Below are 25881 nucleotides of genomic sequence, written 5' to 3'. Positions count from 1 at the left end.
TATGGAGGCATATCTCATGGGCTCAAACACAAATCTAAGGCAATACTTAGTAAAATTATTTTTTATTTTATGCGTGTAGGTGTTTTGCTTACATTTATGTCTGTGTACCTTGTATGTGCTCGGTACCTATGGAGAGCAGTAGAGGGCCCAAGGATGTCTGATCCCCTGGGACCATGTGGATGCTAGCAACCAAACCCAGGTCCTCAGGAAGAACAGCCAGTGCTCTTAACATCAGAGCCCTAATGCAACACTTCAAATTTGTCTTCTTTTGAGATAGGGTCTCATGTTCCAGCCTAGGCTGATCTGGAACTCATAGCAATCCTCCTGTCTCAGTCTCCCAAGTGCTGGGGTTACAGGTATAAATTGACACAGTTAAAGTTTTGCATATAGAAACGTAACAACTGAAACCTATCCGAAAGAAAAAGCTCTATTTGAAATTCCCAAAGTCAAACGTCACAAAGCAGATGACACTCTTCCGTTTGAAGAGGACACTGTGGCAAGGAGCTCACCATCCCTTTTTATACACGCGGGGATTTTTGTCTTATTACTAATTCAGCACCTATTTTCTTTCCCCTCTTCACTTCTGCCTCCTCCTGCCTCAGTTCCTCCCTCTGTGCTGTCTCTCTTTCCCCCTGCTCTCCCTCCTCAGGTCGGGCTCCTAGCACTGTTTTCTCTTTACAAGCTACAACATTCCAAACCCAGACTCCTGTTTATTAGGAACCCCAAGCTTACACTTTTCACACATGCTCGTTTATCTATTCATAATTTCACACAACCCCTTCCCCTCTTTTGAGTCTGGCTCTCTTTTTGTAGCCCTGGTTATCCTAGATAGAACCCACTTTGTAGACCAGACTGGCCAGGAACTCACAGAGAACAGGCCTGCCTCTGCCTCCCCACCACGCCCAGCTCTTCAAAACTTTTATCTGATTATCTATATTACCTACTAAAATTTGTTCCAAGGCTTTGTTCCAAATACACCCACAAATAAGAGCTCTATTACAGGACTGCACCAAACGGCCCAGGTACAATAACTGTAAAACACACAAGAAAGTAAATAGAACTAGGATATCCAATAAGATTCTGTTTCCTGTCCAACATCCTAGGGCAGGTTTTAAGCAAATACAAAGCAAACTGGAAGAAACTGCCCACGAATGGAGGTAGTGTGAGAATTTATCGTGTCTCAGAGATACTGCATGCAGCTGAACGCTTTGTTGGCGATTAAGCGATCGTACCCTGGATAGAAGGCTCCTTGGGTCAGGCCCTAGAAGTCCTGGAGGTTTCTCTCTGCACCCGGTGTACAGCATGGAGCACTCCTGGTCCAGGGGTCACAGCCCTTCAGCCTCACGCTACCGGGACCTTCTTGGCTGGGTTAAAAAAAAATTTTTTTTCAGGCTGTCAAGTCTAAAACTCTCGATCACAAGGGTACAGGAAAGTCCAAACTCTTAACTGACACAGGGTAGTGTCAAGATGGGCAAACTCACACCGAGCTGGCGAGTGTGCCCGCCGCTCCCGCACTCGTGCCAGGGTGGCGCTGCGTTCCCGGAGACCGCCGCCTTCGCCAGCGCGCGGGCCCGGGGCGGCGGGGCGGCGGGGCGGCGAGGACCCCAGCGCGCCGCGCGGCTGACTACAGATCCCAGGGTGCCTCTGCCATCTCGCTCCCTCCCAGCGCCGGCCCCGCCTCCCTGGCCCTTGTTGTTTTGGCTGGAAGCGCTCCGGAGGAGTTTCAGAGAAAGTCTGGGCAGAAGCTAGAGGCGACCGATCGTGGGAAGGGGAGGCGGAAAGGCCAGGAGAAGGAGGGCCCGAGCCCGGGCTGCACCTCCCCGAACCCGCCGCGCGCCCCCGGGTGGGGGAGGAGCGCAGGGGACGGGACAGAGGGGGTCCCTCCCCGTAGCAGAGCCGCCCAGCGCCTCGTCCCTGCGCCGATCCCCGCCCTCGTCGGAGGCTGGAGCGCAGACCCACCCTCCCGCCGCCGGCCCGCGACCTCCCCGACGCCCGGCGACGCCCCGCGCCTCTCCGCCGGTCCTCGGGCTCCCTAGGCGGATCGGGACCAGCTCCCGCGTCCGCTGCCACCTGGACGCCGCACGCTTTCCCGGGCGCCCTCCTCGGAGGAGGGGAAAGGAGAAGATCGCGGCCCGTTCACTGAAAGCGCCAGCGGGCGGAGCGGAGCTGACACCGAGCGCGGGCATTGTGTGTACGCGTGCAGCGTGGGGTCCGCAGCAGGGAGCGCTCGCAGGAGGTCCTGTCCCCGAGGGGCGGAGCGCTGGGCATCGAGCTCCGGGCTCCGGGTCCCGGCCGAGTCCCAGCCGAGCCCGACCGCTGTCGAGGTGGTCCCGCCGCTCCTGGCGGCCAGGAGGGTGCACTGAAAGAAGCCCGGCGAGTTCTGGTCCCCGCTGCTCCGCTCGGGTTCCGCTTCGGTCCGCGGATCTGCAGAAGAGAGAGGCTCGATAGCCGACCCAGGGCGCGCAGGACCTGACCGCCCCGTCGAGGGAAGCTTGCGAGGACCTCTGGGCTGTGTGTGCCTGCCGTGTCCCCAGCGTGTCCACTGTCTCCTCCGACCCCTCCGGTGCCTGGCCCTCGAGCCCTCACGGCGTGCACCATGAGCGGCGGCGAAGTGGTCTGCTCGGGATGGCTCCGCAAGTCCCCTCCGGAGAAGAAGTTGAAGCGTTATGTAAGTACAGGTCAGGGCACCGCCGGCCGCGGCAGTCGCAGCTTGCTCGCCGAGCTCTGCCACGAATCCCGCCCTCCTCTTCCTCGATCCCTCTCTCGGCCGGCTGGCTTCGGACCGGGTGCGGTCCTCTCGCACCCTGACGTCCACTTGGTGGCCAAACTTTCTCCCTCCATATTGCAGACCGCCTCCCTTGAAGGCCTCGTCGCCTCTTAGAGGGGCCCAGGCTCAAAGCCGGCTGCAGATATACTTTCCTTGTTGTTAATTCTATTTAGCATGTGTGGGGCGACACGGGGAGAAAGAGCCTTTTCTTAAATGCATCAGGTTCACATGGAAGAGTTGTTAAATCTCCCCTCGCCGAGAAACCGCGGAGGAAGTAGTGATCATCGGTTTTCCCTTGGGTTCGCGCCCCCTCTGCGCCTCTAGGAGGTTGAGGCAAGCGAACCGTGGACACGAGAAGTGGATAGTATAGGCGAACTTCTCTAAATACTCGCACAGGGGAAAGGAGTGGGGGAGTTATTACGCGCCCTACCATCTACTTAGCAGGGTTCACATTTTCGCGGTTTTGCTTTGAGGGACGCTGGAGTTTGGCCCGAGAACGCTGGCGGTTTGATGCGACAGGAGGGCGCTGGGGGGAGCCTGGTGGCTGATGTTTGGGCGCCTTCGGACGCGCTGTCAAGCCCGGCAGGAGGGGACAGCTGAAGCCAGCAGGGATTTCTGAGTGTTGTGATTCTTTTCCAGGGCACCAGAACGGCTTAAATGGTATTTGTGTAATTTATTCAAGGTGCCGATCGTGAGTTAAACTGTGCTCGCTGTTAGGGAAACTATCTTGAAGGAACCTACTTCAGCGGAAATCTGAGGAGGCTCAGAACTCTGGAATCTTAAGCCTTCCTTCAGATGCGCTAATTTTACGATGTCCCCTGCCAGCAAAGAAATGACACTTTGTCCTGGCAGCCGAAGCAAATATTTTTCGAGTAAACGTGCTTTCCAAAAGCAAAATGTACAGTGTACCTTCTTCTTCGGTAGAGTTCACTACCTGTATTGAGGGAACCTGTTTCTGGTTGATGGGAATCTCCACCAGTACCCACCTCAAGCTAATCCGATTACTCACTGCCTGCTTGCATGAAAAGGGGGGGGGGATCAGGAGGGGGGCATTTATTTCCCAGAGCTCACCCGCAGTTTCTGGTTTACTTTCTGCTAGAGTGATTCAATAAATTGTCAGAGGATTCCCTTCCCTCCCCAAAGATGTCTTTCCATCTGTCACGGTTTTCCTGGATATCTTAGTAAAGATGGCAACTTGATTGCAAAACTTTGCGAGTGGCTTTGGCGTCTCCAGAATGAGTTGTGTGAAAGGGGAGGGTGGGGAGCTGGAAACACTAGGCCTGAGAAGGCTCTGCTTAGGAAAGGATTCTTGGGAGAGCTAAAGTACAGTCTGTTTGCTGATAGGCTCACTAGTGCTACTGAGCTCTGTGATGGGCACCAGCCACAAGGGGAGGAAGTACAGAACGGGAAAAGCCTCGCAGGAAGAAAATCAACAGCAAATGGTCTTAACAAGGGCCAAATGAAGTGAAAACTGGGCATGGTGGCATATGCCCGTACCACCCAGCACTCGGGAGATAGAAATGGGAGGCCAGTGCGGTCTACATAGAAAATTCTAGGGTAGCCAGGGCTATATCTCAAAGACAAACAAAAACAAAATAAAGTTTATTTCCAATACAAGTATTAATAATAAATAAATAGATACAAATAAATGAAGTGTGGGAGAATATATGTGTGTGATTATGTATATTTACACGTATCATTTGTTGGCCACAACAATTTTCTCCCATTCAAGTCCCAATTAGATCAAACCCTGTTAGCTTCTGAATCAGGGAAGCGTGCTCTCATGGCCATATTCTACAGCAGTTTGCCAAACATGGGGCTAGGTCTGGATCATACGGTCATTTCAGACTAGACTTTTCTGTGAGTCTGTTATCTGAGAACTCAAGAAGTTCCGAGCAGAGTCACAGCACTGAAGAGTGAGACCCAGTCTTTGCTCTTACATACTTTTAAAGTTTGGGGAACAACAAAGTATATGTGGAGAAAGGCGGCCGAAATGCAAAGTGTTTATATCTGCGAGTCAGGGGTTTTATAGATGCCTTCAGGAGAAAACTGGGTTCCTAAATTGTGTTCTCAGTAAGCAGAAGGATGTGGGGAAAGCCAAGTATGGAAAACTAGTCTGTCTGTCTCTCTCTTTCTGTCTCTCTCTTCCTCCTACCCCCCACCCTGAGGTGTTTGTGAGTGCATGTGTGTTGCATGCTGGTATGTGTATGTTCACCTGTGGTATCCAGAGGTCAACCTCAGATGTGCCGTTCCTCAGGAGACTTTTTCAAAGTGTCTCCCTGGGACTTCGGACTTACTGACTAGGGTCGGCTGCCAGTTAGTGAGATCCAGGAGTACTGTGTCCCCCTCTCCACTGTTAGCGTGCCAAGGTGCAGCATTGTGATTGGCCTTTACAAGGGGGCTGAAGGTTGAGCTGAGTTCCTGGTGCTTCTGTGGGAGGTATTAAGTGAGCTCTCTCTCCAGATAACTGGTGAGTCTTTACACATTCGTGAAGTAGGTGAGGATGGCCCAGGATGACGGTGAACAGGTGACTGCCAAGAAGATGGCATGGCAGACTGCCAAGTGCTTTATTCCCCACAAGATTTGATGTCCTCAGATTCTTGAACCTTTGACATTGGTGTCTGGCTGTGTTTCTGCAAAAGCAGTTTTGAACAGGGAGGACAGAGGCCACATGCATTTTTCTATTCTTATTTTCTTTGGTTAATAGAATCCAGCAAAGTAGGTCAAAGACTGATTGGTAGTGGTTTTTGTTTTTCAGTTTGTCTGTGTGTGTGTGTCTGTGTGTGTCTGTGTGTGTTTATGGGGGTGGAATCCAAGGCCCTGAGGCCTCACACGTAATAGTAGCAAATGCTCCACAACTGAGCTGTCTTTCACCTCCTTGTTTTTTTTTTTTTTTTTTTTTTTAAAGACATGATCTCACTGTGTAGCCATGGCTTGCCTGGAACCTGATATGTAGATCATGCCGGCCTCAAACTTACAGAACTGTCTCTGCTTCTCCTGCCAAGCACTGGGATGAGAGAGATGTCACCACCCTGCCACTTCTTTTCTTAAAGTCTAGTCTTTATTTATTATGTGTGTGTGTGTGTGTGTGTGTGTGTGTGTGTGTGTGTGTGTGTGTGCATACATGCGGTGGGGGTCGGACAGCTTGTTGGAGTCTGTTAATCTCCTTTTCCCATGTGGGTCCTGAGTATTAAACCCAGGCTGCCCGGTTTAGGGGCAAGTGCCTTAACACTCTGGGCCATCCTTCTGCCTGATAATAGCTTTTAATGAGGAGATTCACTGTGAAAAGCTTATCTTGGAGGCTTGTACTGTAATTATTAAATGAGACTTCTGGGAGTTTGAGCATCGTGGCTCTGCTGGGAAATGTTGCCTGTGGGACTTCGTCTCACTGTTTGCAGTATTGGTAGAGTGGTCCAAACACCGACTGAGATCATTGTTAAGGTCTGTAAGTGACAAAAAACAAAACAACAACAACAAAACTTTAGGGCTAGGGAGATGGCTTAGTGGATAAATCATTTGCCTCACCTTCATAATTATGAGAACTGGAGTTCTGATCCCCAGAGCTTATGTGAGAAGCAGGGAGATATGGTGGCAGCCTGTCATTCCAGCTCCAGGGAGCTAGACGCAGCATACTCGGGCCAGCTGCATAGCTAGATCAGCTGGAATTAGCAAGCTCCCACATTGAAGAGAGTTCCTCCTTCGATGAATAAGGTGGAGGAGAATTGAGAAAGACATCTGATCTCATTTGTGGGCCTGCAAACATGATTCGTATGCCTGCACCTGTACATATGTGTGTGCCCATACATAAACACGTATGCATACCAAATGCACATGCGAAAATTATATTGATTTCATCTTTAAAACCATCTCAGAACGTGGCCCCTGACAAATTCCTCGCAGCTCCTGCTTCTGTATTTGCTCCCTTGGTCAGTTTTCGTACTTTTTTCGCTTGCCCTGTGCTCATCTGGTAGAGGAACCTCCCTTGAACTTCTCAGAGAGAGAAAGTGACATGGGATAAAGGAAGAAGACTCCTGAGTCGGAAATTGATTCTTTAGTCAGCTTCAGTTTTGATTCTTTTCGGTCTCTTCTGTGCAGAGTGGTAAGAACTTCAGCACGTTCCATTCTCTGGCAGCTTGTGAAGTCTGTCTGCAGTGGTGCTGAGCATCCCCGGCTTTCTTTCACTTTTGCTGAATGCTGTCCAGAGCTTAGTTACCAGGGTTATAGAGAAGCGGGAACTCCAAGGTAGCGCTCAAATTTCTTATTACACTTTAAATCTGCAGGACTGGACTGTAGCTCGGCCTGGCCTACCAGACAGGAAGTCCTGTGTTTGATGTCCAGCATCTCTGAACCAGTCACACTGTCTCAAGCTGCAATCCCAGCACTTGGGAGGGGGAAGCAGGAAGAGCCAAAGTTCAAGCTTCACCTTGGCAGGGAGTGGGGAGGGTGCGGGTGGGGGAGGGGAGATGGCTTAGTGGATAAGAGCACACTGCCACCGATCACCTGAGTTTCATCCTTGCAAGGAGAGAATTGGCTCTTGAAAGTTGTCCTCTGACCTCAACCCAAGTTTCATCGTGCACGCGTGCATGTACAGCGCGCACCCGCGCATGCGCACACACAACACACACTTAAGCACACACACAGCCCCAATAAAACGTAAGATTAATAAGATTGTCCTTACTAGTAGACATGAGCCTTGCCACGGTGACGTCTTAAACAACATGTAAACGTTTTAACAGCTGTCCGAGCATTTGAGGCTACAGTGTGGTGATTTAGTACATGTGTGTAGTGGTCAGGTCAGGTAGTTAAGGCTTCTTATCTCCCTAAACATTTTAATTTTTGTGTTTGTGTTGGTAGCCATTGAACATCTCTCCTGATAATACATAAAAGATGCATCTTGATAGGTGTTCAGATTCATAAGTATTTCTTTTAAAAGTATTGGTGGGGATTATAATATCCAGAGTGCACGTTATACATACTTGAAAACTTCAAAGAACAAACCCAGTAGAAGTTTCTTGTTTTTTTTTTAAAGTATCGGTGGGAATTTTCAGTAGAATTTGAAATTTTCACAGAAGTAGATGTAAATGAGTTAATAAAGGGTTGCCTCCAGCCAGCTGGCTCTCACAGTATTTCTGCAGGTGGAGCTTCCCCGTAGTCTCCCTCCAGCCTGGACACCCAGTGAGCTGGGACACACAGCCTGCCGCCAGCTCTGGGCAGGTGTCAGGGAGGAGCAGGTGTTCCATCTCAGTCAGAGAACCTGCTTGGGCAGCCAGAGCAAGGCGGCCTGTCAGCAGAAGGCCCTGCAGCAAGGCCTCAGTGAGTTCTTCGGTGGGTATGCCATCTGTCCCCCGGCTTGAGCTCTATAACTGCAGCTGTCAATTAACGGGGCAGTGTTTTTGTCTGGACTTTGGGAACACACCCCTCGTTCTGGAAGTGAGCCTAGAAACAGAATAACCTTTCTCACTGGGTGGGCACCTGCCATCTGACACGGAGGAGGGGAGCCCGTGCAGCATCCCCTTGGCTCAAGGATAACGGACACTGTGTGCTAAACTCAAGCCCACAGTCTGCTCTCATGGCCTTATGTTGAAGTCGTACGGCTTCTCAGTTGGAGATGTTTTCCCCTTTTATCTTCTTGTTAGTGAATAGTTCATCTCAAGTTCTGCTGTCTCCACTCCACCTTATGAAGTATGGCAGGACCATTGTCTATTAACACAGGGCTTTAACTATCAATTATGTTAAGCCTTCCTACTAGTTAATGATAGGTAATTCTTTTGTCGTGCCTGGGCAGAATGGTAAGTTGTAAAAAAAACTCCCCCGTTATGCTCGCCGGATCCCTAAATACCACTGTTAGCTTTTGGGGGTTCAGAATTACTGTATGAAAACTATGTCATGTGGTAGTTTCATTGACATTTTTTACCCCCAAACTGGATCCTTCCTTTCCTTCTAAAACTGTGGAACCAAAACCAAGATGCAGGCACTCGCGGGGACATTCAGAGTCGGAGAGGACATTCAGCTCTCACGGGGCTGTGGAGAGGACATTCAGCTCTGCCAAGAACAGAAGTGGAAAGTCGATTTAGAAACTTTTCAACTCTTGGGATTAGGAAAGTTATAGACAGGCTAAAAAAAATTATGAGAGGAGGGACAGGCTAATGAAGTGGAGGAATATTCGTCTTTTCTGGGAATAGGTGGAGATTTCTTGGATCATTCAAGTGTTGCTTTTCCTTGTTCCTTTTATGCTTCCTTCCAGTGTCAACATGGCAACTCTAAACTGTACTGACATTGGGAGGTGCGTTGTTTGCCATGCAGATGGGATTATAATTGCACCAGCAGCCATCTGGTGGTCTCTTTCTCAGCCAGCTTAGAGTCAACCAGCTTCCAGTTTGGCTAGCCGACCTGAAGAGGAACTTCTGGCTGTTAGACACCCCGTTCTTGAAGGCGAACAAGATTAGGGTGGGGTAGACGGTTAGCATCTGTCAGGACTACGGATTTAGAATTCTGCTGTTTAAAAGAAAATTAAGATGTCCTTTGGTCTGCGGATGTGAAGTAGTTGAGTGAGTGCTTGCCCAGCATGTATGCCAGGTGAAGCCCTGGGTCAGTCCTCAGCGCTGTGGAAAACTGGCGATGGTGGAGCGTATCAGCAATCCTGCATTTGGGAGGTGGAGGCAGAATGATCAGAAGTTCAAGGTCACGCAAAGTTACATAGTTTGAGGCTAATTTTTTTAAAAAGACCTTGTATCTTTACAAGGGGGGGTGGTCTTGCAGCTTAAATCTGCAGGCCCGGGAGTCAGAGGCAGGAGGACCGAGTCTGAGACTCAGAATGGTGAGGGGACAAAAAGCACTGAGCAGTTCGTTGTGCCTTCTGCCTGCTGTGAGAGGAAACTCAGGCTGAGTGCTGGGCTGTGCCTCTAGCCTCCTACCTGATTCTGCTTTCTTATGGGGGGTGGGCAGTGAGAGCTCCAGCCAGAGCATCCTCTTAGACATTTCCTGATGTCAGAGCAGACAGGGAGCTGCGCATTAGGCCTTACTGCTCATCTCTGATAGTTGCGGAAACATGGTAGGAATTCTCTGTGGCCTCCCAGTGTTTCTGTCCGTGCAGAAGGCAGGCAGACAGTCGGCTGTAGTCAGCACAGAAGGCAGGTGGACAGTCAGCTGCAGTCAGCACAGAAGGCAGGCGGACAGTTGGCTGTAGTCAGCACAGAAGGCAGATGGACAGACGGCTGCAGTCAGCGCAGACAGACAGGCGGACAGACGGCTGTAGTCAGCGCAGAAGGCAGGCAGACAGTCGGACAGTCAGCTGCAGTGCTCACGTGCTGGGGCACTGACAAGCACTGGCTCAGGGTAAAGGTCCACAGCTTATCTGCTGCTTTCGGGAGCTTTGGTCCTGGGACTTGTGTGGAATGCAGTGGAGACATTTGTCCCCTCCCTCCCTGTGAGTGGTTTCTAATCTGTGGAAGCAAGTTAGAGATGCATGCACATTTAAATAGCTTTACCAAGAAACTGGCTATGGAACTATCTGTGGTTAAATGCCAGATGAGGGCTACAGATTGTAATTGTTTCAGAGTTCAAACTGCGAGCAGAACAGGAAGAAGAGACCACAGAGAACTTGCCACCAGCGTTTCAGGCTGTTCCAGGAAGGCAGGCTCGAGGTGCTGCCCTCAGCTGCAGCAGAATCCTATGGGAAGGATGGTTTTCAATAAAGAAAAGAGGACGTTTAAGTGACAAGAAGTGCTTCAGGATGTTTGGGCTTCACACCTAAAGTGTGGATGTCAGCTGTAACTTCTCATTGAAGAAATTCTGCTTCTGCTATGATCTAGCCCGGTTTTCATGGACTCCTAACCACAGTGTGTTCTCTGCAACCAAGACGAAAGAAACACAGCAACCTGTATGGTCACCTGGGCTTATTAAAATTCCAAGGCACCTGTGTGATTTAAGATTTCTTTATGTCTGTTTTGAGCTAAATAATTCATTCTGGCAAGCCTTCAGTTTACAACAGAGAGGGGGCATGTTCGGATGGGAAGAAGAATAGGAGCCTGTGATTCCTCTGCTTCTGAGCTGCTAGCGTCTGAGCTTGGACACTGGAAGCCATCTTAGCCCAGCTGTGTGAGTGCCAGACAGTGTTGGAGGGGTGAGAATAATACCAGCGGATCACGTGACACGCCTTCTGACTGTTGATGGGATGTGAGGGTCTCTCATCTCCCATTCCCTGCGTGGACAGTGCTCATTCCCAGCAAGCCAGAGCTCCTTCTGAATCTGCCATGTGAACTTGGAGGAAAGTCACGTTTCTGTGACTCCCTTTTTCTCAGCCCGCATGTCCACTAACTACAGAAAACTTAGAATCGCGAGGCTCTTTCTCCTCTTCTCTTGGACCACAGCACAAATAAATTAGTATTCTTTATGATTACTGAGGAGAAAGTGGTCTATTGTGATGTGAATTTCCAAATTCGTTAAATATGTAGACCCTTCCACTGCTAACTCAGGGCGGGGTGGTTTGGGAACTTTCATGAATTGTAGGCAACATTTAGGCAGAATAGTTGGGCAGTCATTTTAGGAGCTAGAAATTTTAGATGAGCCATTCCGTTCTCCTACAAATGGGCACCTTGAATAACACAAGGGTTCCTGACCTGGAAGAAAGAGTGTATATATTTTAGGTAATTCTTTTATACACCTAGAGGGGGAAATATCTCCCTATTTGAAAACTTCTCATTTCCAAATTCGTAGTAAAGTGAAAAGCTCTCAGGCTCTGGGCTGCCCTGCAGCTCTGAGGGCAGGGCTTTGCCAGGCATATTTTGTCCTTATCTCTGCTACTTTAGCTCTTGAAGCCTGCTGATTACCATTGGTAGCCGCCAAGCCCTGTCCTGCACTATTATCTGCAGCAAAAATTTTCCATGTGGCTCGCCTCAGCTGTGCTGCTGTAGGCACGGCGCAGCGCACCGGGACGGTGTACTTTGTAAAGGAGAAAGCGGCTAGAAGGGGTAACGTGAGTGATTTAATATTTCCCTGCTGTTAAAGTCGCCTTGGTGTGTTTTCCAGAGATGTCTGTCATTTTTCTAAACTAAGTTATCTTTCGTTTTTATGCACTGCAAAGAGTGCTGCGTTTGCTAGGTTTTTCAATTCTCTTTTCTCCCTCCTCTCTCTTTTTCTTTATCTCAGCTTCTTGCTTTGAGTTCCTCCTTGGCCTAGGTAAATGTCTGTTCTAAAAAAACAAATGTCCTGAAAGGGAGGTGGGACCCAAATTGCCACATTGTTTTTTGAATTAAAAACAATATACTAAAATCTAAACATTTCTTTTCATTTAAAAAAAAAATCTCCCATCATTTTGTTAAAGGAAGAAAAATACTAGCCTGGCGATGGTGGCGCACGCCTTTAATCCCAGCACTCGGGAGGTAGAGGCAGGTGGATCTCTGTGAGTTCGAGACCAGCCTGGTTTACAGAGCTAGTTCCAGGACAGGCTCCAAAACCAGAGAAACCCTGTCTCGAAAAACCAAAAAAAACCAAAAAAAAACCTGAACTTTGCTTTAACTATGCTGTCAAGTGTGTTTCCTTACCCCCTTTTATTTATTTTCTTTTGCCTTGAATCAAGTAGCTTGAGTCCGGTTTTAGACGGTCTTCTCAAGAGTACAGCGCATGGCCAGTGACAATGACAGCTCCATTTTCTGTTAGGAAAGAGGCTTGCCCGCTGCTCTGATGAATAGGGGCGCAATATCAAGAAGAAAATCAGTCTGCATTGCTTACTCTCACAACACCAGATAAAGTTGAACTTATCTTCGCATTAGCATGAAATAAGCGGATAAATATAATCTTGTTTATTTAAAGACCTCTCTAGACTGACTTGTTTAATTTTGCATGGATGCGTTTGCCGGGATACATGTCTGCACTGCCACCACGTGTCCTCGGTGCTGGTGGAGGGCAGCAGATGGAAATCAGCTCTCCTGGCACTGGAGTGATGGACAGCTGTGAGCTACAGTGCAGCTGCTGGGACCTGAACCTAGGGCCTCGACGATGGGAGCAGTGAATGCTCTTAAGTGTTGAGCCACCTCTCTAGCCCAAGCAAACATTTGGCACTGTTTTCTCTAGTAGATACTGTGGCATAGGGATTTTGAGAGCTTGGCATATTGTTGTTGTGGTTTCTGTTGTATTTAATGCATTGGTTTGCCTGTTGCTGTAAAATTGTTTTTGCTAATTTTCGTAAGTCAGAGAAAAGTCAGTCTTTGATGGAGGAGGGTCATCTTTCTATCTGTTGTTTCATTGGTTAAGTAATAAAGAAACTGCTTGGTCTCTGATAGGACAGAAAATTAGGTAGGCGGAGTAGACAGAACAGAATGCTGGGAGAAAGAAGCTATTCCCAGAGTCCCCTCCCCCTCCACTCCTAACTTGCACTACACCGTATGGTAGCCAAGACTCAAATAGTGGTGGTGTTCACTCCGTAGGCAGCCTGCTTGCTTCATTCTCATGATACACGGCTTCAGTTACTAGTGCACTGGGAAATGTGGCTGGGCCACTTCTGACTGCAGGACTCCTCCCAGAGATGACTACCTGATTAAAGAATTGAAATACTCACCCCCTTCTCAGCTCAGTCTGTAGCTCGACCTTCCCACAGTGCTCTGGTCAGAGTCTCGGAGGCAGGATTTGACGGCTGCTGGTTGGCAAGGTGACACTTGACTTTCAGTGGAAGCACTTTCAAATTTCAGTTTTGGACGAGAGATGCTTGGTAAGATGCCACCTTCCATGACTTGAATTCTGAGGGTGGTGTAGGGCTTGATGAGGAACAATGGCCTGGCTCAGCTAGGGAGGTGTCATTTGAACCCCAGTCTCTGGTCATAACTGACCTGACAAGTTCTCCCTGATAATTCCAGTTTCAGTGAGGGTCGAGAGAAAGTGACGGAAGACACTAGGTATTGGAGAAGGGGCTTACTCTGGTGGTGCTTTTCTGTCCCAGCCTCTTCGCGAGGTAGGTAAGTCATTTGCTCCCCCAGAAAGGAACCAGAATCAGACAGGTCCTATTGAGATGGGTTCTCATTTCTTTTGCTGTAAGCCATCATAGTCAGGGGTCAGATTTCCCAGTGTGCAATGCTCCAAGCAGAAACAGCAAGCATCGTGCATTTTTGAAAATGGTTTTCAAACTGACCCACGGTATACACAGTAAAAAGAAAGTGTGTATTTATTTCAAACAATCACTGCTTCATTCATTGCTCTTTGGTGTTTGGGGCAGGATATTCCTTCCCAGAGGGCAGAGGCCATCTACGCTTTGTCTAAAATGTGGAACCTTATGCAATCTCTTGAACAGTATAACCTAACAGCTGTAGACTTTTGAGTCCAGAATTATAAATCATCTTGTCTAGCGCCTTCTCAGCTTTCCTGGTTCCTTCCTCAGGTTTGTTCAGTGGCCTCTGGCTTTTTATTTAGCCTGTCTTTGATTTGCATACCAAGAACATTAACAACATCGACTAGTCTCTTTCCAGTTGTGCGTATCCCCTTCCCCACGTGTGGAAGAGTCCAGCCCCCTCATTTCACAGGTAATAAATAAAACGGAACCTCAGGGAGAATGACTGATTTGTCTAAGGCTGTGCAGTGTCACCAGCTGTCCCATCGGGCTCAGGGTAAATCTTTTAGTCTCCCCGTGAGTGCAGGCTATAAAGGTACAGTGAAGAACTTAAAGGAGAGGCCAGGGACACTGCTGTCACCTTCAAGAGTTGGCGCACGGGTAGAGGGCATGGGATGTGCTCAGGCTCAGCATCCCGTGATGACCGTGACGTATGAGATGGGGCTCTCACTAAATTCGGCAAAGAGAGGTTGGTCCAGGGATTCAGAAAGGCTTCCTAAAAAGAGACTGTTTCTTCAGGGCTTAGTTAAGTTTGGTTCCATTTTTCTACAGTGGGGGCAGGACTGCAGTACTCTGCATCTCTGCCTTTCCCCAGCTACCCTTGAGTTATGTAGATGTGGCCGCTGGCTCCCTCACTTGCCACTCAAGTGTGGTAGTGGATGGTAACCCGAGTCCTCCATGGCCTGAACTAAAACCATGTCCACCAGCTTCTACAGGGAGACCCTTGTTAACAAGACTAGGGGTGAACTGTAGCTTTTTTCTTGAAACTCTTGGGTGTATATGACCAAGTCCCTTCCTATACCTTCCTGACGCAGGCTGTAGTCTGCTTAACTCCTGGAGTTCCTAAGAGCTCCAGCGTGAGCTTTCTTCTGCCATCCCTGTCAGTGGCTTTTCATCCATGGTGAGGTTGTGACCGCCTTGAGAGTTTCAAAGCCCTGTGCTCAGGTGGGTCAGTCAGCTTGATCAGCTTTAAAGACACTGGCCGCCCAGTGTCATGACCCAAGTTCAGTATCCAGAACCAGCCACTCAGTGTCATGACCCAGTTCAGTCCTCAGAACCAATGTGGTAGAAGAGAACTGGCTCTTACAAGTTTTTCTCTGACCGTCTCCTGCGCACAGTGTGGCAGACATATGCCCACAGATACAATGTTTAAAGGATAAAAAGCATTGGGCTCTCAATTTCATAAGAATTCTTAAGAAACTTGTAAGTATTGTAACTTGTGTTGTAACTGTCAAGCCCATATGCAAATCTTGATGCATGGTTAAATGCTCTCATGTTTTATGCTGCTAACATGGGGATTCTCTCAGCCAGTCTGTGGATCAGATTGCTTAGTTGCTCTGTAGAAGGGCCAGGTGGCCATGCCAGCATTTCACCTTTCAGGCCTGGTGTCCCCATCGTATCCCCGGTGCTCAGCACTGCGGCCCTTCTCCAGTGGCTTGAGAGCGCAGGCTTTCTCCTTCTGTACACAGTGACCAGAAACAGACCGTTTCAGTTTACCTCAGCAGCTCTCGACCGTTGGCTCTGCTGCCTTCCCTCCGGACAGCTGCAGTCGTTAGCTGGCCTCTGCATCCAGGCTTGCAGAGATCTCTTTGCGAAGGCAGCTAGGCAACTTTTCTGAAACAAATCTAATGATGCCATCGCCCTGGGCTGAGGTTGTTGGTTCTGCTGCGTTCCTTTGCTGTTGGTAATAGCCAGGCCTTTCGCCTTGGCTCACCAGGCTTCATCATGTGGCATGACCACATCCCTCCAGGAGGCTTGATGCCACCTTCTTCAGGCAGCCTCTGCCTCAGCTTTGCTGGACTCTCGTGTTCCCAGTTGGCCCTGGGCTTTTGCACACACCTTAGCCCCTACAGGAATGCTTGACCTTCTTTTTCTGTTTTTTTCAACTACACTAACTTCTGCTGGTTCTCATTCTCCTCTCTGTGGTCTAGCCTGGACTCCATCACCGGCACAGACACACTGTGCAAGACAGTTGTGTCAAAAAATAAAAAAAATAAAAAAAGCCGGGTGATGGTGGCACACGCCTTTAATCCCAGCACTCGGGAGGCAGAGGCAGGCGGATCTCTGTGAGTTCGAGTCCAGCCTAGTCTACAGAGCTAGTTCCAGGACAGGCTCCAAAACCAGAGAAACCCTGTCTCGAAAAACCAAAAAAATAAAAAATAAATAAATAAAAAGACAGTTGTGTCTTTAAGCATGCCACTCCCACCCTTGGTTGTATTTATTTACGTAGTTGTTTATTTTCCCAGAGACTGTATGATTCTGGTAGGTAGAGTCCATTGCAACTTCTATGAGCTCCAGGCACTTTTGCTCTTATGGGATCCCCTTGCATAGAAAATGTAAAACCAGGTGTGGTGGCTTGGGTTGATAATCTCAGCACTTGACTAGCCAAGACAAGATGATTTCACATTGGAAAGTAGTCTGGAACTACAGAATGAGTTTCAGGCCGGCCAAGGATGCATAGTAAGACCCTGTGTCAACAAACCAAAACCAAACAAGCAGAAAATGAAAATTTAGATAAGGGTATGTTTTAGAATTTCTGTTGCTCTGAAGAGACCCCATGATCCTGGAAACTCTTATAAAGGAAAACATTTAATTGGGGTGGCTTGCTTACAGTTCAGAGGCTTAGTCCATTATCATCATGGCGGGAAGCAAGGCAACACACAGGCAGACATGGTGCTGGAGCTGAGAGGCCTTACATCTTGATCCAAAGGTAACAGGAAGTGAATTGAGACACTGGGTGTTCTTTTGAGCTTGAGTATATATGAGATCTCAAAGCCCGCCTCTACAGTGACACACTTCCTCCAACAAAGCCACACCTCCTCATAGTGCCACTCCTTTGGGGGCCCATTTTCTTTCAAACCTTCACAGAGCAGTTACCTAAAGTCTGAAGACCTCAGTTTGATCCCTGGAGTATATGATGAATAGGGAGAACCAACTCTTGCAAAAATTACAAAAATATATGAATATACACACACAGCGGCAGGGTAAGCAAAAATATATTTTGTAATGTAAATATATTCTAAGCTCTATTAAACTATCTTGGTCACCAGATACTGCCCCTTTTGTATACATACCATTCATTCATGGATACACTGATTGTTGAGTGGACAGAAATGCTTTGCAGATAAAGTCCCACTGCATACGTCAGCTGATAGATCAGGACAGTGGCAAAAAGGTCACTCAGCTCAGTTATGTGGCACTTTTGTCATCACCCAGGTAGCTCACAAGCAATCCTGAGATGTCACTGTTTGGTCCCTGGGAATAGAACAGTTCTCAGAAAATTAGGATATGCCTAAAAACGTATATATTTGCTACCTTATATATGCTTACAAGACTACCTTATATATATTTAAAAGCAAGAATCATTGCGATGTTTATGATTTCAAAAATACGCTCCATGAGCTGGCTTACTAACAAGCCTGTTTCTCGAGATGTTTCCCCATAAAGGGTTCAGTGTGGTATGAGGTGGGGAGGCCGTTTTACCCAGGTACAGGACATGTTGCTGTGTCTGAAGGCGGATGTCTCTTGTAGCGTCTGGAGGGAGGTGGTATCAGGACCAAACCTGTATTGTACAGCCCAGCCCCACAACACACCACTGCCCGACCCTGACTGTCAGCGTGCCACGGTAAGCAGCCCCTCCCCCGTGTTATCTGTTGGGTTTCTGTCCCATGATTCCACCAGAAGCTGCAATTCTAGAAGGTGCAGGGTTCAGTTGTGACCCTAGAGTCAAAGCGTTTCTTCACTCTGGTCAGAACGACAAGACCAGTCATTTCTGTGTGTGTATTTCGAACACTCTAAGGTTGGGAAAGACTGTGCAAGGCAGAGCTTCTGTCCAAAGAGCTGTTGTCCTTCAGATCAACCCTGATGCTCATTTGCCTCACTCTCCTAGATAGAGCACAGGCAATTGTTGTCTGGGTGGGGGGTGGGGGTGCTGAGTCATCGATCGTGCTCTTTGTTACCTCCTGGCTGGAAGGTCACCAGTCACTGTTCATACGCCGCCCAACTTGTTTACTTTTTATAAATTACATGTAATCAAGCCCTCTTGCTGGTCTGGCTACTGTAATTGGCAGTCGCCACAGAGCTGGGCCAGCCAGTCTGCACTGCTGCTCTTGTAGGGTAGGAGTTGTGCTCGCCAAACTTGCTTGTCTCTTCTACCTGTGTTTTAAATGGAAGGCGAAGAGACCCAGCACGGGATTTCAAATGTAATGTGGCCCCAAGTTAGGACTTGGGAGAGTCCTTGTTCTCCTTTTGTTTTGGGGAAATGGAAGGTTTGAGGTAGTGGCCCTCAAATTTCCATGTTCATGACGTCACTGTGTCACTTCTAAAGTGCAGCCTTGCTGTTTTTATTTCCTTCCCCCACCTGATGACTTTAGTAAGTACAGGTAAGGGTCCAGAAATTAATAAAAAGAAAAACACCCCACAAAACCCCAAGTGTTGTGCTGGAGAGGGTGCTTATCAAGAAGCGCCCTTACTTGCTGCTCTTCCAAAAGGCCTGGGTTTCATTTCCTGCACCCACATTGGGCAGCTCAGCTCCAGGGGATCTGACCACATGACCCTTGTGGCTTGTACATATCTGGACATAGACACACATACACGTACAAAGAAAAGGGACTCTGTTTTTAGAAAAGCAAATATATTTGTCTATTTTGTGTTTGTCTGTGGGGTTTGTAGATACACATATTTGTGTATGTGCACACATGTGTGCACTGGTACAGATGGAAGATGAAGGTCTCCGTCAATGTCCTCACTCTCTCTCCACCTTACTTTTTTATTTTTTTGAGGTTGGACCTCTCACTAACCTGGAGTTCACTAATCGTCTAGACTGGCTGGTTTGTAGAGCCCAGGAATCCCCCTGCTCTGGTTTTCCAGCATTAATGTGACAGGTGCACACTGCCACACCTGGCTTTTTACTTATTTATTTTCTGTGACTGCTGGGGATTGAACTCAGGGCCTCCATAGCAAGCACATAATAGCTGAGTCACCTCTCCAGCCCTAGGATCCCACAGTTAAAAACCAACCCTGGTCCACCTGATGATTTGATGGAGGTGAGCCTCAGATAATACTTGGGGAGATATTGATCTTAGTGCAAAGGGGAAAAGAACAAAGATCTAATAAAAATATTGTTTACATTGGGATGAGAAGGTAGAATCGACTCTCAGAGTTATTTTTTCTTGTTTCTTTGAGATGAGGGGAATATGGGAGTTTTGGAAATACAGGTGTTTAGTTTTGCCTTTTTTCTTTCTTTTTTTTTGGTTGTAATTGACATCAAAAGTATTCCTCCATAAGGATGTACTTAGAAGATGACAAAACTAAAGGAGAATTTTCAGAATGATTAGACTGTTAAAAAGTACCTAAGTATTGCTAAGTCCTCAAAAGTTGTCGAGCCAGAGAAGGTATTAAGTTGACATCCATCAGACAAGAACGTGTTCCATTCAGAAGAGGGTGCAGACTTTGTGGATGGCTTAGAGATGAGGAGGAGAGATGAAGGGGGATTAGTTCTTCACCACAGTACTGGTTATTCTGGTTATAGAATTTGAAAGAGTGTTATTAAAGTGACATTATCTCCTGGAATAGTTCAGAATTCAAATACCTTTCCCATTGCCTGGTGAATATAAAACTGGCTTGTCCTCCTTTCTGCTTTTGAGATGTGATTGGTTTAGAAAGAGCACCAAAGTGCTTGGTCTTAGTGACAGACGTCAAAACTCTTACTTTCCAACTATCGTTTATATATGTGTATAATCTAAAATCCACAATAGAGAATGAGAGCTCTGGAGACCCCGCCTGTTGTAGGAAATCACCTAAGAAGTGGAGCAGGTAAGAACGGTTGCTTCACCCAGCAGGGGAGTGAGGGAATTGTCTTCCTGCTGTGTCCTGATGAACTCGGTCTTTATCTGGAAGACTGGTTTTCGTTGTTGCTGATATAGTATTTCCTTGGGAGAATTTTAACATTCTGTTCAGTTGCCTCACGGGGAGATATTGATCAAAGATATCAATAATGATTTGGGAGATGTTTATAATTTGGGAGGTGCTTGGTGTCACCACCTTTATTAAACGATCCATCTTAATAGCTCCTTCCATTTTGGCACCAACATCTTTGCTTTTCTGCTCACAATGCTCCTTGGAATTCTTGCCACTATACAGTCACACTCACTACTTTCCCCATCTTCCCTCTCCCTTTTCTACCTTCCGTTTCCCCTCTCCTCCTTCACTTATTTACCCAGGAACACTCCATCCTCTTAAGGACCATACCCATCTGCCTACGAGATCTCCGCGCATCTTCATTTCTGCTTTGCAAGTGCTGAGGATCATTATTGTCATTAGGGGAGGTGGAGGCCACACCCGTGCACTGCTCAGAGCAAGTGAGTTGGGTCAGTAGATGCTTAGCTGCTGAAACGAGCAGGAGGGTTGCTGCTGTGTGCTGGTGGTAACCCGGGAAGACGCTCTCCATGGCTTCTACTCTTCTCTAGGCACAGAAGGCTACACACAGGAGTGTTTGCTTCTCCCAGGTGACTTTATACCCTTGTTTTTGGATGTTGCTGTGGTCATGTGCTTGCTAGATGTTTCTTACTGGCCTTAATCTAGTTTTACTTTTGGAGTCTACTCTATTCCATGTAAATTTAACCTAGAGGTAGAGGTTTCCAGGGACCCCCGGAGAACGGGTCCTAGTGCTTACTACAGGGGGAAGGCTGATCAGGAAGTCAGCTAAGTGCTACTGGGAAATGACGGCTTATGACCCGTCAGACAAAGTGCTGACACTCGGTGCTCTTTTGGAGGTGTTTAGCACAGAGATTAAAGGTTGTAAGGTTAGCAGATTTGTGACTTTGTAAGCTACTAAAGAGAAATGTTTTCTCTCTCTCTCTCTCTCTCTCTCTCTCTCTCTCTCTTTCTCTTTCTCTCTCTCCTCCCCTCCCCACACAGGGGCTTATGTAGCCCAGAGGAATTGTTTCTTTATTAGAATTACCCTTGAACTATAATGTATTTAGTCCTATAACATGTTTATGATTTCATAGCTATTTATATTTGAATAGAGTATGTACATAGACTGACTGAAGTTCATACTATATTGGTATTTGATTTTAGGTGATATTAATTAATATTATTTTGAGACAGAGACACGGTCTCACTGTGCAGCCTTGGTTGTGTAGACCAGGCTGGCCACAAACTCACCAAAGATCGTCCTGTTCCTGTCTTCCAAGTGCTGGGATTAAAGGTATGCTCCACCATGCCTGCCTTAGCTCTTAAAATCTTAATATTCCCAGTACATCTGAACCTTTAAAATTCCATCTATATGACCCAGCAACTTTCCTTTGCTTCCTAGGTTATTACTTACTTGGTTGTTTCTCCACTTGCCAGTCTGCATTAGAGTTTAACTGAAATCAGAGACTTGGCCTGTTTGCTGGTCCATTCCTATGGCCTGGATTCAGTTTACATAAAGTGAGTGAAACATGGAACCATCAGAGATGTCAAGTAACTTTTAAGCAGGTAGAAGATACTCCAATTATGTATTTTTTTTTTTAAGCAAGTGTGTTTAGTTCCAACTTGGGAAGTTAGATATTTGGTGAGAAGCCTGAGCTTGGACCAGGGGCAGCTTGAGCCGTATCTTTAAACACCTTCTCATCTTTAAAGTAAGTTCTTGTCTTGAACGCGGTTCTGCCTGTTCTCATACGAGGTTTCTTGTTTCTGTAAACCACATGTTTTCTAAGTCTGAAGCACCTCAAGTAAAAGCAAATGATGGAAGAAAGAGATAAAGTGCAGGGACTGGGTGAAGGTGCAGGCAGCAAAGGGCCTCGCAGACACCAGAGCCTGCGTTCCTTCCCGGAAGCCATGAGGAAAGCTGCCTGGAGTGGTTCCTGCTTTCAGTCCCAGCACCGAGGCCTCAGAGGCTGATGGCTCCCAGGGCTCGCTGGCCAGCCAGCTTGCTTACCATAGTCAGTGAACGCCAGGCCTGTAAGAGACTCAGGGAACAAGATGAATGGTGACCACACCCACCCCCACGCGCGCGCGCGCACACACACACACACAATAAAGGCCCATTTTTCTTATTTTTATGACTGGAGAAAAAATTATATTGTTCTTTTTTATCCTTTTTGTTTCCTTAAAGCAGGATCTCATTAGGTAGCCCTAGTTGGCGTGGAACTCTTCATGTAGAACTCTTCAGACTGACCTCAGATTTGGGAAAGTCCTCTTGCATTTTGGGTGGTGCCGCAGGCATGTGCCACTAGGTCCAGCATTTTATTTTATTTTATTTTTTGGAGACAGTTGTTTAAGCTGTTGACAGATTGGCCTCCAGCTCCCTGTGGAATCTCACTGCATGCTCCAGGGTAGATTTCCAGGTAGTTTCCAGGTAGATTTGCAAAATGCTTGGGCTGTGATTGTGTACCATCATAACTGTCTAAAACGCCACACTTTTTTTTTTCTTTTCAGTACTTGGGCTTGAACCTTTGGCCTTGCATTTCAAGACAAGCACCTCACCACTGAACCACACCCTGACCCTCCTCCTATTCTTAATGAGAAAAATGAGGCGTATAGGAAATGTAAGCATAGGAAACATTCTCTGTCCAAGACCACTTGCTCCAGCAGTCAGGGCTGGACCAGAACTCGGCTTCCAGATATGCCGCTGGAGGCTCCTCCCAGCCTGCACGTTCTTCCATCCTCTCTGCTCACTTCTAGCCTCTACATGAGAAGAGCCTTTTTTAGGTACCCCCAAAGTAGTTGTAATATCACATATCCATCCCAACTTGCCTCTTTTATTTGCTACGTGTGTTTAAAAACAGATGACTGCCACACACTGTAGAACAGACCACTGGAGCCCAGGTCTCGAACTCCTGATCTTGGTGTCCTCTCCAGTGCTGTGATTGCGGGTATATCCACGCTCAGATTCTAGCCTGCAGCAGTGTAAGTGTAGCCCACCCCTGCCATGTAGCCCACCCCTGGCATCTCCACCCAGCCCCCACATCACATGGCTCACCCCCAGGACTCTGTCCAAACTCGTTTCAGGAAGGCTTGCGCCTCCATGGTGTTTGTGCTCTCCCAGGAGTAGGAAGTAAGTTGTGTGTGGGATTTGCTCACCTGACCCACACAGATGATCCTACTCCAGCATACTTTTGGAAATCCCACACACCTTTCTGCCCCTGAGGAGAACTTTCTTCCTGGTGCTGGATTCAGTGCTGTGTTTAATCTTGAGCATGTGAGGATGAGTCACCTTGGAGAGGTGTGCAGTTCTGCGCTCACACCTTCCAACTCTGCTTGAGCTTTTGAAATCCAAGACCTTGGAGTGTAAGGTCTAACACGGAGGTCTAACACGTTTAAAGCCTGAGGGAGGTGGTGAAATTTTCTTTTCTTCTTGCCTTTTTTTTTTTCCTTTCCCCCAGCAGTGCTTTCCTGCTGCAAATGAAGCTGCCTAGCTTGGGCTCTGAAATGCAGGCTATGCCTGGAATGTCTGTTCAGACCAAAGCAAATGTTTCTCTGGGGAGGCAGGGAAAGGAGGATCGACCGCTTTAGGACAGCCCGAGTTCTCACACGTAGCCTAAATGAGCAGAGTGTCTGGCTGTTTTGTGGTTTCACTGTGTCCCCCAGCCTTGCTGGGTTCAGGAGATACCGTGGGCTGTGTTTCACTGTCATGGTGCTGTCCCTTGCTGTCCCTGCACCACTGTCTGCGCAGAGTGTAGCCGTTCCTCCTATCTCTTCCTTTGCAGATGCAGCCCAGTTCACTGAGACATATTTGAAAAGTTTGCCGTCCTTATCCGGGGCCTTGAAATCTCTAGGGTAATTTCAAGGAAAGTAAATCATTAATGACTTTTTATACCAGTAGAGCAAAGTGTGAAGGCCGGTGACTGATCCCCAAAGGAAAACCAGGAGCTGTTCCTCCTAAGAGCTTGTCCTAGGCTGGCAGCTGTCCAGCCAGCGTCCGTCATCCTGCCTAGCAAGTGTTGGGCACGCCTGTTTAAGTCTGCGCAGGTTCACTTCCCACAGAGCAAAGGAAGGAGGTGTGTGTGATGTGGGCCCTGGGCTAACCTCATTAACATATTTTGAATAACTGTATTGGAATGTGTGCCAGCTCTGCTGGGCCTTTGGAAACCCGCCAGGCAGCAGTGGGAGTTTTGGCGAGAAGGTTAGATAGAGATGGGAGCATGCAGTCCTTTTTCTCCTGGTTCTCGGAAGGGGAGGACTTTAGAATACGCCTTTAAGACTGTTGTCCCCACTCTCCTCACAACCTGTTTCTGGATTTTGTTTCCTTTTGTTTCAGTTCTGATTAAATTCGGATCGTCTCTCTCTACCACTTTTTCTTTGAATATGGGGTGGCACTGGGTAACCCGTGCTGACTTAGAGCTCACTCTGTAGACCAAGCTACACTGGATCCACCTGCTTCCACCTCCTCCCGAGTGCTGGGATTACAGGAGTGATCTTACCACACCCGGATTTTTGATTTAATTAGTTTTAAACAGTGCCACGGGAGATTGGTAATCCAACCTTTGTCCAGCAGGTTTGACACTCTGGGAGGAAGACCTACTTCTCTGAGGGTTTGTGTGTGTGAGATCATAAATGCTTGTACCAGGACAGACAGAATAAGCTAGGGGCCCTGTAGAGTGATGCTCACATCATAAAGAGGCCCCGTGAAGATGTGGCCTTGGGTCTGTCTGTCCAGATACTTTCTTGAGTTTCTTTGACAAAAGAGAAGGCTTCTAGATGTTTTCATTTATGGTGGGTTTTGTTACTGTTGTTTGTTTGTTTGTTTTGGGGGTGTGGCAGGTTTAAAGGCGGAGCACAGGAGGCAGATCTGGGGAGCACTGCAGGGAAGGGTGACTGAGATGATTCACACCACGGTGTGGTGGTTTCTCTACTTAGGTGCCCACTCCTCCCCCTTCTATTTTATACTTTTCTCCTTCCCGCGCTAGGGGCTGAACTCAGGGTTTCACAGCGTGGGGCAGACCTGTTGCTGGTCAGCCTTCCCAGCTCATTCTTGCTCTTTGGGATGGAATGTTCCTGATTAGTGACAGCAATTCTGCCTTATCAAAGACGAAATGAAGCTGGGGGCCTGTTAGGCAGGTGAGGCAGGAGGATTGGGAGTTTGAGGAGAGCCGAGTCTGTCTGGCCAGACCTTGTTTCCGATCCCCCTCTTCATTATCTCCATCCTCATCATAGTAATCAAACGTTAAAAAAGGTACTTTTAGTAGGCTCACCAAGGGGCTGGAGAGATGCTTGGTGGTTAGGAGCCCTGGCTCTTGCAGAGGACCTGGGTTCAGTTCCCAGCACCCACCCGCACGGTGGTTTACAGCTGTGATCCAAGGGATCTGATGTTCTCTTCTGACCTGCGGCACCAGGTGCTGCACATGCGTGTAGGCAAAAACACTCATACCACATAAAATAAAATAAATCTAAATAATAGGCTCTCCAGAAATGGGCTCTGCCACCCATTTGGGGGCTTTACTTTTTCTTTTATCTCTTCAAAACTGGTTTATAATACTTGATTGTTTGGTTTTTCAAGACAGGGTTTCTCTGTCCTGGAAGCTCAGTAGACCAGGCTGGCCTTGAACTCACTGCCTGCCTCTGCCTCCAGAGTCCAGAGTGCTGGGATTAAAGGTGTGTGCTTCTTTAATACTTGTGTTTTGATAAAAGGATCTCACGTAGCCCAGGATGGCCTTGAACTCCTGACCCTTCTATCTCAGCCTCCTGATTGGTTTCATATGTGCCACCGTGATTTTTTTTTCTGAATCATGTAACATCTAGTATCAGAAATAGGGAAGAACAAATTGATTATTGCTTTTTAAAAAGCCTTTCTAAGGAGGGTATACTTTAG

The 25881-nt window shown here is 47.7% G+C and overlaps 1 protein-coding gene across 2 annotated transcripts in view; it reads left to right on the top strand.

Annotated features, from left to right (window-relative positions):
- The first annotated feature begins 1758 nt into the window (after nt 1-1758).
- Nucleotides 1759-25881, top strand: part of Gab1 (GRB2 associated binding protein 1) — a 119667-nt gene continuing 95544 nt past the window's right edge. For both annotated transcript variants that reach the window (XM_005369540.3, XM_005369539.3), the window contains exon 1: nt 1759-2668. In XM_005369540.3, coding sequence (XP_005369597.1) covers nt 2597-2668 — 72 coding nt within the window. In that variant the 5' untranslated portion in view covers nt 1759-2596. The remainder of the gene's footprint in view (nt 2669-25881) is intronic.

Source organism: Microtus ochrogaster, unplaced genomic scaffold (assembly GCF_000317375.1).
Source record: "Microtus ochrogaster isolate Prairie Vole_2 unplaced genomic scaffold, MicOch1.0 UNK51, whole genome shotgun sequence".
Lineage (NCBI taxonomy): Eukaryota > Metazoa > Chordata > Mammalia > Rodentia > Cricetidae > Microtus > Microtus ochrogaster.
The sequence above is the reverse complement of the archived record's forward strand: the minus strand, read 5'-3'. Positions and strand labels throughout refer to the sequence as shown.